The sequence below is a fragment of the Podarcis pityusensis genome (assembly GCF_964106645.2).
Source record: "Podarcis pityusensis genome assembly, chromosome: 5".
In the NCBI taxonomy this organism is placed as follows: Eukaryota; Metazoa; Chordata; class Lepidosauria; order Squamata; family Lacertidae; genus Podarcis; species Podarcis pityusensis.
The window spans coordinates 56,224,744-56,242,554 of record NC_138032.1 but is presented as its reverse complement, the minus strand read 5'-3'; the positions used below and the strand labels follow the sequence as shown (position 1 = coordinate 56,242,554).

The 17,811-nt window shown below is 42.2% G+C and overlaps 1 protein-coding gene and 1 long non-coding RNA gene across 6 annotated transcripts in view; one reads left to right on the top strand and one right to left on the bottom strand.

The window, feature by feature from the left end:
- The window catches only part of FAM53B (family with sequence similarity 53 member B), a 117,185-nt gene extending 100,224 nt beyond the window's left edge, over positions 1-16,961 (top strand). For all 5 annotated transcript variants that reach the window (XM_081005283.1, XM_081005286.1, XM_081005282.1 and 2 more), the window contains exon 6: positions 16,015-16,961. In XM_081005283.1, the coding sequence (XP_080861409.1) occupies positions 16,015-16,380 (366 nt within the window). In that variant the 3' untranslated portion in view covers positions 16,381-16,961. The remainder of the gene's footprint in view (positions 1-16,014) is intronic.
- Positions 8,993-10,780, bottom strand: LOC308477107. The gene is made up of 2 exons (XR_013986389.1): positions 10,480-10,780; positions 8,993-9,540 (listed from the first exon to the last, which is right to left on the bottom strand). It is a non-coding gene; the product is annotated as an uncharacterized lncRNA (long non-coding RNA).
- Positions 16,962-17,811: the final 850 nt, after the last annotated feature.

Here is a 17,811-nt window from a genome sequence, read left to right as displayed (position 1 = left end):
CTGATGCTACTTCTTTGTCCTCCGAATAGTAACACAGAATGGACCCTCCCTTTCAGGAGGGCTGTCATGTTCACCTTTAGCCTTCAATCCATTAAAAAAAATGTTTAGCTCATGGAACGCTTCACTGCATGACTGACAGTGATTCAGATGTGCAGAAAAGTAATCTGGTGCAATCTTGGACTGGACTGCATCAAGCTGCAGGTGGGTTTCTGCAAAGCTCTATGGAGGGAGAAGGCTGAGGAAAAACTATTCTCCCTGGTATGCTAGCAAGCAGGATTTAAATTTTTATTTCCACATGAGAAAGAATTAAACAGATCCCGCTCCCTCATAGTCTTAAATAGAAAAGTTTTTGGGTTAATTGTAGTATGTGCCCTCTCTGTACTTTTAAAATGGCTTTTATCTTGCTTGGTTTTTTGTAAATATCATATTCATATAGAAATGCTGCTCCAAATAAATGCACAGAGCAGTTACAGCTGTGTGGAATACTAATTGTTACTAGTACTATATTTCCACTTCCAGAAGTGTTGTGTTATACTTTATTGTTTTGCAAGGTATTTGGACATCTCCTATTGTGAAATGCAGCCTTTATTTTAAATAATTGCCCTTTCCCACGAAAACATTGTCTTTCATCATTGTATAATTGATGTCCCTGATAAGTGGAAAGATTTTTCCAGAAACATTTAATAGACTACCTGGGCTTACATTCAAAGAGTCCATATATACTGATTACATTATATACATTTGCTTTCAGAACTGAAAATGGTTAGGAAATGAATCAGTTGTGTATTTGCTGGAGTGCAATATCGCCTACGTCTGGAAGACTAGGCACTATTGTATTGTACTTCTCTTCACAGAATCAGCACAGGATAAATATAACAAATCCGTTTGAGTTAGAAAGACATCTAGAGAAGAACACAGTAGGGTGAAGTATTTTCTACTCTACCAGGACGTGTGTAACTAAGTAAGTACTTAGTAAATGAGCCAAACATTCTCCTGACTCCTATGCAAATTAGCATGGGAGAACATATGCTTACTATTATACAAAGAATTGGATGTAAATATCATATAGCCAATATAGGACGCGGGTGGCGCTGTGGGTTAAACCACAGAGCCTAGGACTTGCTGATCAGAAGGTCGGCTGTTCAAATCCCCGCGACGGGGTGAGCTCCCATTGCTCGGTCCCAGCTCCTGCCAACCTAGCAGTTCGAAAGCACATCAAAGTGCAAGTAGATAAATAGGTACCGCTCCAGCGGAAAGGTAAACAGCATTTCCGTGCGCTGCTCTGGTTTGCCAGAAGCACCTTAGTCATGCTGGCCACATAACCCAGAAGCTGTACGCTGGCTCCCTCGGCCAATAAAGCAAGATGAGCGCCACAACCCCAGAGTCGGCCACGACTGGACCTAATGATCAGGGGTCCCTTTACCTTTGCCTTTATCATATAGCCATGGGGTTTAAATACCTACCAGTAGCAACTTCAGAACAGTTACTTCTACTTGAGAAGCTTAAAATAATTTCGTGTGTGTGTGTGTGTGTGTGTGTGAGAGAGAGAGAGAGAGAGAGAGAGAGAGAGCCAAGTTCATTCCATGGTATCTCTAGGTAGTGCTGTGACAAACTCTTTTCTAACACACTGAATAGCTACTACCAGCAGTTTCCACAGATTACCATTTGTTCCGATTTAGTGTTTAAGAGTGGGTTTTCCAGGGGAAAGTGGCAGGCAAAGGCAAAACTGCTTGGACCTGTGCCTAGGAAGGATGGGACAAGCAGCAAACGCCTCTCACCTGTGCTTTCTAGGCATGAGTCAAGCAGAAGTGTGGACAAGCCCTTTGATAGGGACCATTAATCTCACTTGGCACAAGGCAGCCTCCCAGGTTCCTAAGTACTGTAATTCATCATGATTTCACCATGAACTCCCAGAAAATTCTCCCTGAATCCTCCTGATCTTGGCTGATCAAGTCTAGTTACCAAGTGGTTAGCCAAGTACTCTCAGAACAATCTGTTTTGCAGATGTCTTTTGCTTTTTTCCTCATGGCCTTATACTATTTTACACCGAATATTTTGTGCAGTGGAAATAGCTACAGAATAAATGGCATAATCTCACCTCCTAAAACTAAAATATATAAAAGATTCCCTCCCCTTGCCAAAGAATAGGAGGTGGTGCTGTGTAAACTTTGCAAGGTACAAAACTGCAGGCAAGTTTTATAGCTATACTGATTCCTAATTACTTTAATTGAGCCAAGTTGGTAATATATTAAAGGTGTTTCCATAGTGTAATTCCCCATTGGGGTATATATATTTGAAAACCACTTTTCCAAGGTACAACTCACGCATATAAGCTAGCCCATTTTTAATAACCATTTTGATCATCTGCCGATATAAAACCATACAGATTAATGTAACGTGAACTGTGGCTTCATAGATATTATGAGTTGCACATTATATGACTTTAATGGCTCTAAGAATGCTTCTGTGGCTGAGAATAAAATTAGCCAGGTGTACCTCAGCAGCGTCATGCAATTTACGCTTTCCTCATACAATCCCATCCATGGATGGAAGGGATTAACTGGAGCAGACAACAGGGACATAGGCAGGCGGCTGTATGTATGAACATACATCCTCTTGTTATCCTACTCTCTGTGACTTTGAAACAATATGCCTGGATAACTTTCTCCCTTGCCTGCTTCTGTGGATAAACTGCAAATCTGCTTTCCTACATCTGCTGGACGAAGGTCTTACTACTCACACTGTGCTGCTTTTAAGACTCACTGGAATCTGCTTATTCTGGAGCACATTCAACAAACTTGGCACTGCTTTTCTACAGACTAGACTAACTTTCCTGGTGTGTGGTGATGCTAAATCCCAACTCAGTGGAATTGCCCAAATACTAAGAAGATTGAACACATTGTGCTACAGACCCAAGGAAAGTCTGTGGGCTTTCACAGAATGTAAGTCATTGTTGGATTTTACTCAAATGTGTTATCCAATTTAACACACACACACACACACACACACACACACACATACAGAGAGAGAGAGAGAGAGAGAGAGAACGACATAAACCCAGAAGTGGAAGTTCTTAACTCCAATAGATTTTTTTCTTCAAACATCACTATACTATTTTGTATCTGTTACTCCTTTCCCATATCTGGTAGCAGATATGTACTTCCAAAAAGGTATGTGCCTACTATTCAGGTAGCTCTTGGTGACTCAGGGAATTGATTCTAAAAAGCATGCAATTGAGAGATTGTTTCAGTAGTCGGGACTATATTGATCGCCCTCTCATTAGCTTCTTTCTTTGCCTCCCTCAAAAGTAATGTTTCCAGGATCCTCATTGTGCAGTAGACCTTATAATGCTTTCACATGTCACAAAAATCCTCAGCACTCCCTAAAGTCTGTTAAGTGACGTGTGGTTTCACTAAACCTGAATTGTGATGAGTTCGTTCCATAGCAATTAAGCATCTGTGCCATTTATTGTTGCACAGAAGAGAGAATTTAACATAGACAGTTTCTCTGGCTACTGTAGGTCAGGAAAAGTAATGCATGAGTATGGATTTGAACTCTGGTCTCACATGTCTTAATCCAGCACTCTGAACCACTATGCCATGCTGATGTCATTACCATGTGCTCTTCCTGGAGCGCTTCTTGAGAATCTGCTGATTAAAATAATTCCTTATTTCTTGAATCTGCATAGGAACCTTCAGGTTGTATCAAATGGTGTCTCTATGCTCACGGGGAGACTCTTTGCTGCACCAGAGCTTTCTGTTTGTGGAAGGGACGGGGAGGTGACGTTCACAAATCCTCCTTTTCTCCTCCAGCCCCTTGCATCACATTGCAGTGTTTCAAAGGGTTCCTCGACCCTCTGGAGGTTTTAAGTACAGTACTTTGCTGCAAAGGGAAGAAGAAATAAGCAAAAATCCCGCCCCCTCTTTTCTGCTGATGGTTGAACCCTTTGCTGGATAGAGGAGTCTTCTGTGACTGCAGGGAAATGACTGGGCGCAACCGCCAATGAATTGCTTTCAATCAGTGAAATTCTATGCTTGGTTTCAGTTTCCACACTTTGCATCCGACACACAGATGTACAGCTTTGCCCATGGCGGCTGGGAACCTTGCAGCGGGAAACTGGTTTTGCTGCTTTGTGTGATTAAGGTTTGAGACCTCAAAACATTGTGTGAGCATTGACAACTTGCAAATTGTATCTGCTCTCACCAGGCTAGGCCTGCCTGAAGCAGCTTTGTTTTGGGGGCTGAAAAATGGCTTAATCAGGCTGAATCTCCCTCCCCCCTCTCCCCATGTGTATGTGTGTGTATATATATTTTTTTCTACACTGCTTCTCTCTTTTTTGTCCTTGAGAACAAAGTTCCAGTCACTTTAATCAGTCACATGAAATGGTCGTTGGAAGAAGTCTGAAATCCTTGTCATCTCTTTTTCACATCTCATGAAGATTGTAACTCCACTCTGCGGCAAGAGTGTTAAGTAATCATTGTGGGTTGTTCTCTGGCACAACCTCCCCGTCTTCGCAGCAGATAGCATCTGGCTTGCAGTTTAAAGAGAACTATAATAAAGCTGCAAGGCCCTGCAGTTACTGTGCATGTTTTGTACCAGCTTGCTTTGAAATTAACATGCTTTGGTTTGTGTGGTTTCAGTAACGACAGCTGAAACATGGTACCTCCAGGGGCTACTTCTGTCTCATACTGCTGGCTTGTTCTTTTTCTGTGCTTTGCAAATAGAGCTGGTTTTGTGCAATGTACTAGTGAACTTTACGCAGGACAGCAATTATTTATTGGCAGCTATTGAAATAAAATGAGGCCTTGCCAGTTCATTAGGGCTGGCCCCACTCATATCTGAGAGATACAGTTGTTTCCTTGTTTGCCTTTCTCTCCTAGGGGATAGCAGTCAGTTACTGGCTTCATACAACATTTGATTACCAGTCCTACACACTTTCAGATGTTGTGACCTATACACAGGGCTGCATGGGTGGGAGCAAGAGAGCAGCGAAGGTCCCTGTGCACACAGAAAAAGTGCAGAATGTGGCGTACAGTTTCCTGAGGATCTCAGCTCTTGCTCTCTAGCCCATACGGTTCTGCAAACGTGTTTGAAAGTGTGTGACCCATGCCAGGCAAAATCTCAGAAATCAGAAATGTGACTGAATTGGTGTTTCAGCAACTGGGAGTGAGGAGGCTTCAGTGCCCTGTTCAGTTCTTGATCCTTCTCTAGATTAGCAAAAAAGAAGAAAAAAATGCAAAACAAGAGAAATTATACCGACACAATAAATTTACATATTGTACAGGTAATAGGATCCAGGTTTACTTGGTGTGGAATTTTGATTGCCTGAGGGCAGAATTTGTCCCCCCCCCCGTTATGAATACACATAGAGCTACTCATACATACATCTTTGCAAATCTTAGGTTGTTTCCAGATGACCTCTTTGTTGAACAGTCATCCTGATTTGTTTGCAATGAGGTTACACAACATCAGGTCAAGTGATTGTTGTTCCATGATTTCCAATGCATGTTTGTGTCCTGTTCCTTATTGTAAAAACTCTGATATTGGGGTGGGGTGGGGAGTGGGTTAGTTACGCAAAATCACCAAATCAACTTTTAATTGTGCAGCCTGTATGTGATTGAATCCCACCCAAAACAGTCTGTAAGTGACCTTACTTACAGTACCCACTTATATCCATATTATGGTAACTCATTGTGTGCTTCTTTAGCACTCCCCAACTCTCTAAAGCAGGAAAAAGGAGGGTCAAATTGCAATTCCAATTAGGTTCAAGTCTGTAAACCACAATACCCACAATTTCACTTAGCATGAATTATGTTTAAATGACTACAGACATTGCACTCATCCCTGAAAATGACTATCAAGTTGCAACTAAAACCTTATGTCTTTCAAATCCTTGGGCTTAACCTTGGCATCTCCTGCTTTGCAACGAAGGAAGTATGTGGTGATATGTATACATACATGGCCACTAGCTGCTGGACTCATGTATCTGATGGATGGCATGATGTTGAACCTCAATGGTGGGGTAGGGGAGCAGATGGCAGGAAGAAAGCAAGTAAACAAATACTCCTCTGGCTTCCTTCTGATCCACAAAAGCAGGTCAATGTATAGAGCAGTAGTTTGTTGAAATAAAATGTAAAGGAGCACAAACTATTATGCAGGGGGAAGGGGGGAATTGTACAGGTGAGAACTCATTGACATGGCAATATTGGCAGGATCTTGTTTCCTTAGCATATAACCCAGTTCAGACTCCCTGCCAGACATATAGTATTCTGTTTGTATTCACATATTTTATAACTACCCTCTGTGTATATTTTTTTTCCTTGAGCATTTCTGTCATATATTTTCCTGACACTTCATTCATCACTTGGAAGTTGAAGCCAGGGAAAAGAAATGCCAGTATAATATCTGCCTCCTTTCCCCTCCAAGACTGTTGGTCTTGTCTTGGAGTTCTTTGGCTTTCCCCTCACTACTTGAGTATATACTGGCAAGGCTGGCTAATTACTGCCGGGAGAAATAAGACAGCCACATCTTTCAGCATCTTTTGGAGCTGGGCTCCAAAGCTCACAGTCGTGGTGCAAATTAGAGATCCAAGACAGCCAGCAGTTAGGACTATTAGATTTCTACACTGACATTAAGCATAGGGAGTCAATGCACCATTGTATTTCATTTCAGTGGTTGGGTTTCATGGAGTGCCATTAAGGTTTGATATCAAGCTGCTCTTTTACTGGCAAATTGTTTTATTGGAGTGGCTAAAAGGTGAAAATGACACAGGCCAACCTGCTTTCCCTTTCTCTTGTTAGAAGCTTTATAACTGTTATAAGAGTTGTAAATGCACATGAGCTGGAACAATGGAGCATTGTTCTTTGGGCTCAGCAACAACATGTTGACAAGGAGTTGCTTTTAGCTGATTAACTGTCCAGATTCTGAATAGAATATTTTGGTGCTCGTAAACACCACATCTCGAATCAGGTAACGTTTGAAGGCAGCTAATAAAAGCACTGTTTTTAACTCACACGTACACTGCCTTGCCTTGCATAAAATCAGCAGATGTCTTCATTGTGCATGATCTCTGCAAAACAACACTGGACACCATGTATGCCAGTTTTCATTTAACCCAGATTCTCCGTAAATAATCTGCAGTGATTGAATTACTCATAAAACCACAGCATCCTTGTTTTGCCCTGAGTGTTTAAAGTTCTTAACACAAAAATTCACTTTTAAATGTATCAGGTGCTTTGAAAACATTTACCTTATTCATTTTGATTCAGATTCCTGGTTTAGGGGTGGGAAAGTGTAACTTGGCAGAAGGTGACATGCAGCAAATGCATAAACTGAGCTCAGATCTTAAAGGTCATACATTCTCTGGGCTACCATGTTCCATCGTAGTTTCCTTCTCCTGGCTAATGCTTTAAGGGAAAATGGTGAAGTCCTCTGTATGGACCTGTCTTAGATGCATTTTTTTATCACTGCAGTTCACAGAAGTTGCTCTGAGTAACTTCTGCCAGGTCTCAGCTCCGAAGTACATTGTTCATGCAAATGCAGACGTGGGCACTTCATCCTAGTAGAATGAACAAACCAAGTCTTAAAGGGGCAAGCCAGCTACTTTGCATTTCTGCAGCTCAAAGTCACTTCACTGTTTTCCTTCTCGCAGACAGTAATTTTCAGCGTTGTGAAGAAACAATTGTAGCACAGTGTGCTAAATGGCAGGTGATGACAGTTTGGTAGGTAAGACAGGTATTGTTGACAGCTTATAGCATTACACCCTCAACAGGAAAGCTGCCACAATATCCTTGTAGCAGTGGGAGGTTTTTATTTTGGGGGTGGGGGAGGCATTAGCACAAGACCTTTTCAGTATTTTCTCACTTTGGGCAACACTGTCTTGTTAACCTTTCTTCTACCATAGTTGCTTGGGGATCTCAGAGAGAGACATTCTTTGGATTTCACTCCACATACATGCTGAAAGTGAAAAAGAAAATCTCACAGATTTTTAATTTGCAGAAAAGGAAGGATTTTTATCAGTGAACTTTCATAGGTTTTATAACTTCCTCAGTGCGACCCTTTGGTGTAGCAGGGAAGCTGGTATTATAGGTTTTTTTTTTAACTAAGCCTTTAAGACTGGATAATAGAAAAGCAAATAATACAGAACATAGATTTATGCATTGAAGAGGCATTATGGATAATCATGTTCCCTATTGGCACTGGACATTATAGGCCTATTCAGGACGCTATATTCTTCGTGAATAGTGAGTTTTCCACCTCTTGGCTGCATCCCTGGCTTAGTGGTGGAGCATCTTCTTTGCCTGCAAGGGGTCCCAAATTTGGTCCTCAGCATCTCTGGTTAAAAGGACCTGAGGTATCAGGGTGAGGAAAGGCCTCTGCCCAGCAGCTGTTGCCAGTTATGTTACTAGACTCAATGTGGCATTCAAAAGAGTGCAGAAAGTGATCACTGATACTGGATGCAAATCCACCAACACAAGACTTGATCCTCAGCTCATCAGGTATGCCAGCCTGGAGCTGGTGCAATGAAAATTTAGGAGGGGGAAACATCTCCCCCTGCCCTGCTCAGTGTTAGTCAGCAAGACTTGGGATGTGGTGGTGAATCTGCTGCTCCTTTCATCCCCAATTCCATATAGGATAGCTCTTCTAGTCTTGTAAAAACCAAATACTTTGGTACTTTTAAAACTTTGACCTGTAATCTATGACACGCTATCGTACTGCTTCCCATATACATGCTTAGATGTAAAAACCAAGTAACTGGAAAATAGTTTTTTAAAAAACAAAAAAACCCTAAAAATAATTATTATATATTGTAGATTCACATTTTTAATTTTAATTAACCCACTCTATGTCTGAATGCTGGCAAATGCCCACTTTCAGATGGTTCAGAGTGACTGCTTCATCAATATGTAAATCCAATGTGAAATGAATTAGTTGCCCTTTTGATTGGTGTTTTAAAACAGGCATATTCTGCAACGTGTTCTTGACACAGTAATAGTGCACCAATGGTGGATTTATTCTTCTGGATTTATTATTTAGTTTGTTTTGCAATGCTACCACATTATTACTGTCCGGAAGGGCTCTTAGCATAACAAAAGTAGAATAAAAATAATCCATATCATTTGCAGTATAAAAAGTTGTGATATTCCAGCAGGAAGATCTGCGATACAGACTGATTAGAAGGGAAGCAGTGTGACCACCCCTAAACTTTTGCAGGTGCCAGCAGTAGTGAAAGAGGGATCACATATGGCTGTCCTGATAACACAATGAGCACAAATCATAATGAATGCACAATAAAAGGGATGTCTAGAGGGTCCCTAAAACAAGCACGTAGCAGTTAATGGTTGCCAAATAATTTGCAGCAGAGTGGGATACGGCAGAGTCTGGTAGAAGTGAATAAATAGGTAGGGTGTGATTAAGATGCCAGGAAAGATTGAGCAAAACAATAAGAAGCATAACTTTTTTCTTCTTATTATTTTTAAGTTCCGTGGTACCAGGAAGGCTGTACAATTGCACATCCGGGAAGTTGTCATTCTTCAAAAACTGAAAAGAAACATGCATTTTAGTTGTTGTTTGCTTTGGTATCACTGGTTCTAATGCAGCCCCAAATTACAAGTCTACCAATGCGAGAGTCCTGCTGGTTAATAAGTGCCATTCAAATTCCTGATAGCAGGATTCTTAAGAAAAATAAATGTAGATACTGTAACAAAGCTACTGTACATAAACTTAAAAAAAACCCCTGTTAAAATAACATTCCCAGCCTTTTCAAACTAATGACATCAAGGAGGTGCCAAGATAAGGCTTGCATTGGCATGTCGAGGCATGTTTGCAGAATATTAGTCCTGTGTGTGAAGATAAAAACCAAACACTTTTCTCAGGGTCAACATGTAGTGCTTATTCACAAGTGGTCAGCTGAGAATGAAAGCAACAGGGGAATGCAAGGAATGCCTTGCAATGCAAACAATCCAATGGAATTCACATCTCTATGTATAGAGATTAATTATGATTGATGCTGTTTTAACACCTCTTTTTTTTTCTTTTGCTCCAAAAGACTTATCTTCATATGTCTTAAATCAAGGGTTGATTTCTACCTAATGGCAGATACTGGGCATCCTCACATGACTTTCTTTTCTCTTTCTAACCCATCCCCAGCCAAATAATACATATTTCCCATTGCTCCACAAAATAGGCTGTCATGTTGTGCCCTGCCATGCTTCCCACTAGTGACAGCCAGTGATGTGGAAGGGCAGTGAGAAAACAATGTAGGAAAGGGAAGAGACATCAAATTCGGGAGAACAACATGATGTCAAATTACAGGACAAGTAAAGCTACACATTACCATGAAGAACATGGTGTCTGCCACAATATGTACTTTAACCCTAAGGACTACTTTGTATAGTCAATGGCTTTGCAAGGGCCCTGAAATTTCTCTCTCTCCCTTTAAAAAATGCTACTCATTGTGATGTTGATTGATGTAAGTACCTGTTCCCCCAACTGATAGAGCAGCTGTTGGGGGGGGGGTATGTATGCACCATTTTGTGGTCCTGTTTTCTTTCTTCTGCTCTTTTAGATAAGGCAGCAAATTTGTGCTACGCCAGGCTCCTGTGGAAGCCATTTTGTGTTACGCCACAACCTACAGCATCCATTTTGTGGCATGCCATGACCCCATGGAAGCCTCTTTGTGTTCTGCCACATCCTCATGGCAGCCATTTTGTGTTATGCCACACACCCTCTGCACTTTCTAAAAAAATTTCAAGTTGGCCCCAAAGACTGGCAACCCCTGATCTAGGTCCTGGAGATGATTTCTCAGTCTTGTTGGGTTTTTTGTGGGGAGGGGGGAATGGGGAGGTGGGGAGAGTCAAACTATACCTTGTGCTTTTCAGGGAGCTCTGTTTTTATGAGCTCCATTGGATGTTCTTAATGCCATCTATGACACTTCCAGGTAATGCTGTTTTCCAGCCCTCGATGTCTCTCCAAATCTCCCTCTCTTATTTGCATTAAACCCAGAGTGCGCCACACTAGCAAGAATAAATAGCTACACCCACATATTGCTTTCTACAACAGTTAGATTGACACATGGGGAAGGGGAAAACAAAGCCGTATTCTCTAAGGGATCGTTATGCATGAGGTGGAAACACTTGCAATTAAAAAAGAAAAGAAAAGCATGCCCTCTAACAGCAGAAATATGATAACAGGTGCACTTGTATGGCATTAAACCAGGGACTGACTCATTGCACAACAGTGAACCAGCAAAGCAAGCAAACTGCTTTCACAAGGCAGGGTGGTTTTCATTCAGAACGTTTGAAAGGTCAACATTAGAGATATTAGTTTATGACCTGTGTGGTTTTGCATTCAAATATTGGGGGGGGGGTCTGCTTTTTAAATCTCCCCCCTCTCTTTGATACCCAAGTAGAAGAACTGGTATCATACTGGTCAGGAGCTGTAGTGTAAGTTTGTGGATATGGACCAATGCCAATACAAATATGAATACGTTAGAGTGCTAGCTACTAAACAGCGTTGCTAACCGTCAGATAACAGGCTTGGAGTTATCGCTGTCTTTTTTGCATTGCAGCACATTAAGCACAAGTGACTTGTCTTCACAGTTTGCCCCCGCCCTCCCTTTTATCTGTGCCATGTTGGTCTCTACCCTTGCTGTAAAAAATGCTGCCAGCTTTGATCTCCCACCTGTTTCAACTGCCAGCTGCCTGGGTGTTTTCTCCCATGATGTTATTTAAGGGTGAACCCTTCAGTTACGTTGTGCAAAAGCTGGAGCCGTCTAGCTAATTTATTTGAAACAATCCTAGTGAAATAATTATTAGGAGGATTCCAAAATAGTGCATGTGAAAAGTGCAACCAGCTGCCTTGGTATTCAGAGGTACTGTGCAGCAAATTGCAAAAGGTTAAGCACCAAATGCAGAGGGATCTCTGCCTAAAGTTCAAGGGGTATGGAATTCTGCCCTAAAGCCCCCAGATTCTGAGTCCAGAAAGCCTGTATTCTGCTAATTATTTGCAGATCCAGAAAAGGCAGTGAGTAAGGAAAATAAGCATATTGCACTATGGGAAAGACCAATGAAGAATAGTTGCACCATCATTGCTGCAAAACCCACCACTAAACCCTTCCCTCTCATTTCTTGACTTTTATGCATATTCTGTGAAATAATGAGAGCTAGAAACCTGCTCCTTTAAAAATAGATAAAGAATAATTAAATTATGGTTTCTGAAGAAGGATGAGAAATCTTTCAGTTTCTGTGGACTTTAGGGGAGTTTTAAAAACTGGTTGTGATGCAGCCTGGTCAAGAAAAGGATGCAATTTGCTTTGGCTCATTGAGAATAGCTTTTTAGATCCCAGCCCATATGGCTGTATGCTAGTGCAGCTGTCAATCAAACAGAGCCTATGAGGCGTCGAGAGACAAACCTCCTTCTTTCCTAGAGAAAACATCTCAGAAAATATCTGAAAAGTGGAGTTTTGTGCACACCCCTGTTAAAAGGGGGTCTCAGATGTCACCCCCAAATAGATAAGGCCTGTCAGAAATCTGATATTTGACACATACGTAGTTGAAGATACTACCATGGCACAATGCCATTTTGTGAAAGTTTTTGTTTGATATCACACACCGCACACTGCTGCAGTGTTAGGAGTGGATGGAAACAACAGCCCCGGTTGAGCTGTGCTGCTGTTGGATTTTCACAACCAGCTCTTTAAAGCTTACAGTGATAGCCGAAGGAGAATGAGCCAAGGGGGAGCTCACCCGCCGAGCTTTATCCAGGAGCACTTATCCAGCAATGTGGTTTCTTTTTAGAAAGGGGTTATCTGAGCAGAGCAGCTGCTAGATCAGCTTTCTGCACGGCCTCCTTCAGCACTGTACTGTGTGCCCTTCAAAGGATCGGTTACAATGGGAACCACTGTCTATCACTGACCTGGTACCTATCCTCTCTGGGATGTTTCTCAGGGTAGTCTCTTCCTGAAGCTTCAAACCTCATTGGTGCCTCCCTTGCCCTCTGCTGATATGCGGCAATTACAATCAAACCCACAAGCTGTTGTAACTTGCGTCTCAGGTCTAGCCCTGAGCTTAGCAGCCCCAGGACCAGGCATGTACAATGCCGTCCTCCTCGAGCTCTGAAAATTGGTACAAAAACAAACAAAAAACAAACTCTCAATTGAATATTTTCCTTTTACCATCATGAGTTTTGATGCACCAACCTGGGCCCCTAAGATATATTAGTTGCCCACTCACTCTAGATGTTCCTACTGACTGCGGTGTAAGGCAGGTCCAAGCAATTTTCACCTGAAGCAGCAGAACTGAGCTCCCTCTGGCCTCTAGCCACGGTGCCTATCTGTAGTGGTGTATCGTGGAAGAACAGCCGTAATCTGACTCAGTTGTTAGTTTTGGCCTGGCCTCAGGGAAGATGTATGTTTTGGAAATGTGCATGTTTCTTGTGTAATAAGACTTCTATTCATTTTAAGAGAAGACAAAGCGAGGCTGCCTTGCAAGCCTTTGGAGTGGTTCTACAATGTAGAGCCAGACAAACAGGGCATTTGTTCTGCAACTGTGAAAGGCTGAAAAGATCCCTTTGAAGCAAAGGTGGTGTACACCTTTAATCCCAGAGCACGGGGAACAGCGGTATTGACACAGTTGCCTCCAAGCGCAGAGGACTGAAAGGTGGAATTCAGAGAACTCAGCCACTTCATTTGCAGCACTGTTTGCAAACTGAATACTCCTCAGTGGTTACCAGGTAACTAGAGACCAGAGAATTCTGCCAAACTCTGTGGCATCAAGATTAGCAGAGGCTTCTGTTCCTCTTAAAAGGCAGACATCTGCAGCAACATCATAATGCCCGCCTGACTAATGAATTGTCATGGGGCCATCTTTTCCCCAGCACTCCAGAAAACAAAGGGCTTGGTGCCTGTGAAAACTTGCTTTTGGAATTCGAAAGGTGGGCAATGAAGCTTACAAGCACTCCTTCGTTTGTAAAATGTCAAGTGATTCCAAAGCGGCTGAGCCTTCTTTCTTGGAAGTAGAGTGACGGTGGCTCGAATTCAGAGAAAGATCTGTGACCACCTTCTTTACAATCACCCACTTGGAATTGGATTCAGTCTTTGCCTCCTAGAAATGTAAGGCATATAGTGGGGTTTCAAGTGTTCTCGTTTGGTGTGTTTGGCCCCTTGCAAGTATACTGTGTACAGGTTCCCCACTTGCGACACATCCATGCCATTCAGAGGCTTCCCAGCCAACAGAGTAAAAAGAGCAATGCGGTTTCTGCAGCTTTTCACGCCATACTAAATATTTTTTCTGTCTGCTAGAGCTTCTTTCATGAATTCTCACAGGCATGCATAGATATAGTCATTTTATGGTATAATACGGAGGTTGCACCGGCAGATCCCAGTGCAGGAGTATCTCTGCTTGAGCAAATGTCTTAGCCACATTTCCAGAGAGCTGCATGTATGTACTGAAAACTGGCATGTGGAGTCCACAGGAACTTCTTGTATTTGGTGACTCCTTTGTCCTGAATAAAATGGTCACAGACTCACCTGGGGAGATGTTAGAAGAAATGCAGGAACCGGTGAAAAGGGAAACAATAGTAGCTTTTCATTTCCTTCAGTTCTCCAGCATCTGCATGAACTTTGCTAAGAATAACTAATCTCTACTAGTGTGCCTTTGGGAAAAGGACACATGTGCCATCCCAAAGGGGCTGACCAAGCGAGGTTTACTGTTGAATCGTTTTCCTGAGATTTCCTTTGGAAAAACAATTTTTCTTCTTCCAAGTGTAATTCTGTATAGTGGTTAAAAATAACTAGTGACATTTTCCATGCAACTTGGAGATTGTAAAGCAGGCATCCCCAACCTACGACCCTCCGGGTGTTTTGGCCTACAACTTCCATGATCTCTAGCTAACAGGACCAGTGGTCAGGGATGATGGGAATTGTAGTCCAAAACATCTGGAGGGTCGAAGGTTGGGGATGCATGTTGTAAAGATTAGCAAAGGCATAGGCAAACCTGGCCCTCCAGATGTTTTGGAACTACAACTCCCATCATCTCTAGCTAACAGTGGTCAGGGATGATGGGAGCTGTAGTCCCAAACATCTGGCGGGCAGAGTTTGCCTATGCCTGGATTAGCATCTCCAATTCATGATGATATTGTGGTGAAACCTGCTCAAGGAAGTTGATGGAACTAGGCTGTTGTGGTGGTTAAAGTGTCAGACTAGGAGCAAGATCTGCCAGGTTCACAAAACCCTCTTGGTGGTGAAAGTCACTGGGTGAACTTAGGCTAGTCACTATCTTGGACCACTCATGGTCAGCTTAGCCTACTTTACAGAATTGCTTCAAGGATAAGATGGGGTAGGGAAGAATCCTGTTTGCTGCCTGAGCACCTGTGAAGATGAAGGGGTTTGACAATGGGGCTGATGAAAGGTGACTTCTTCATCCTGATAGTCTCGCAGTCCCTGAAAAATGCTCTACGAGATCTGGGGTGCCCTGTAAATTTCAGTATGCTGTGGGGTACAGAGGACTGAGAAGAACCTTGAAAATTTGGCAGTCTCAGCCCCCCAACCCCCCACATGTTCAGCAGGGTCTCCTGAATTTCACTAGAGCATAGGGAGGGGATGCCATAGGGCAGAGGGGATGGGAAAGCCATCTCCTGCCCATCCCATTGTGTGTGCTTAACTCTGAATCTAACCCAATAAAAATATACAGGATTGTAGCCAGTTCTGTTGCTCCACTAAGCATTTGCACACCATCAAAATCTGCTCCAGAAGGATGAAGGACCCTTCTGGAGTAGATTTTGAGGACACACAGGGAGCAGAGAAGAAGAAAAAGTCCCACTATATGAGTGGAAGTCCACACAGACAGTGTCGGATACAACCCACAGAATCTAACCCAATAAAAATATGCACTGCAGTGCATCTTCACTGAAGCCTAGCAAACATGTAATCTTAATGAATGACAGAGAGATACTCAGTATGAGCCAGCATCCTTGTTTCCTAATTGCAGTGTTGTTTTGTTTTTTCTTCTTTTTCAGAATTGTCAGACTTTTAACAGCCTTAGCTGCCTTAGCATCACAGCGGATGATTGCTCTCAACAGAATCAGTTCTCACCTGGCATCGGCGGCACCAAGTCATGGACAACAGCATCCCTTTGCACCTTGGACGTCATGCCAGGCAGGACACCAGCCTGCACCCCTGTGCCAGAGCCACACTCAAACGCAGAAGAATGTAAATCTAGCAAAGAAGATTTCTCCTACGAGGAATCAGAGTTTTGTGCCACAGAAGACGAGAGCAGTAGGAAAGAAGAGGACAACTCCTCATGGAGGAACAGTGGGACAGGAGGGGATAACATCTTTCAGTTGGATGGCGAATTAGATATTGAGCAGATAGAAAACAACTGAGAAGACAAAGTGGGATGATCTGCCTGCATCAAACGTTTTAGGAGTGGTAAGATCACACAGATTGTCAATGCAGGCAGGAAAGGAAGTCCACATTTTTCTTCCCCACTGATGGGTGGGAGAGGACAAGAAGCTTTGCCAAAATTTCATCAGGTATCTTGTTAAACCTTGAAACTCTTTTAGAACTACTGTAGCCCATGAGGTTTTGCAAACATACTTTAGAGAAAACCTCCAAATTATATCAGCACATTAAAAAACAAAAAGCTTTGTGGATGAATCAAAACTTGAAATTGTGGAATGTTAGAATAATAGCAACTAAAGTGTTTTTTTTTAAGTGTCTGGAACAGGGCTTAAACAAAAAGTAAGGAAAGACCAGAAAGTCTGTTGCTTGGCTTCATTCACAAATAGGCAATGTCAATATCTAGACAGGCAGCTGGTTCATCCTGGTTCATGGGAATCCTGATCCACTTTGGCTTTTGGAAAAGAGTAGAATATTCATTTTTTTATTTTTGCTGTTGGACAATATTCATTGTAAACTGCACCTCAGATATCCTTATTAAAGGGAATGGGCAAGGTGGAGATTAGCATTGTTCTCTGAATTCATTTTCTGTTGGATTATCTTTCAGGTTGCATATCTGATAAGATTCTACAAGGTCTCATAATCTTGACTTTCCAGTCCTTGCCGTAGAATCACAGTAGCCTTTTACAGTCTGCTTGCTCCATTTTTTATTCCGTAGTCATCAAGAACGCCATTCAAAGAGAGCACACACAGTTTGCCCTGATCCAGTACAGCAAGATCCGTAGCCATAAACAGGTTTCCAGCCAAGGCAGGTATATATGAGCATTTGGACACACATTCTCATCAGTGCTCATTTGGTCCATGTTGGACCGACTGGATGCATAACCTCATTTGGACCCTTCTCCTTTGTACCTTGCAACTGCAGCTGGATTTCAGGCCATTGTCTTGAGGAGAGGAACATACAAAACATTTGTGCATCCAGAAATTTAAATAAATGCCAAAGCTAAATTGGCAGTGCTATATCCATAAGGCTAAACTGGTGTTTTGGTTCTATGGTATAAATGCACAAGGATCAGAAGAGTTAGTGAATAATGGAGGTTGCTGAGATTAGGGCTTGGCATCTTAAAATGATTATAAATTCTTTGATTATTATTTTCTGGAGTGGATAACATATAGTCTCCTAACTGCATTTTGTACAGCTTGTCACCACCAACAGAACTGACATTATTGGCATGCCACATTCATCAGCAGAAAGAATGGAAGGTAACAACTTGTTTTGCATGTACAGCATCACTTTGGAATTGTTTTCATCTCCTAGGATTAAAAAAAGGCAAAATAGCAATAATAGGATGTGTACATAACATTGTTGAGTTTTCTCTTGGTCTAGTTTTCCTTTTACAACATACACTGGATAT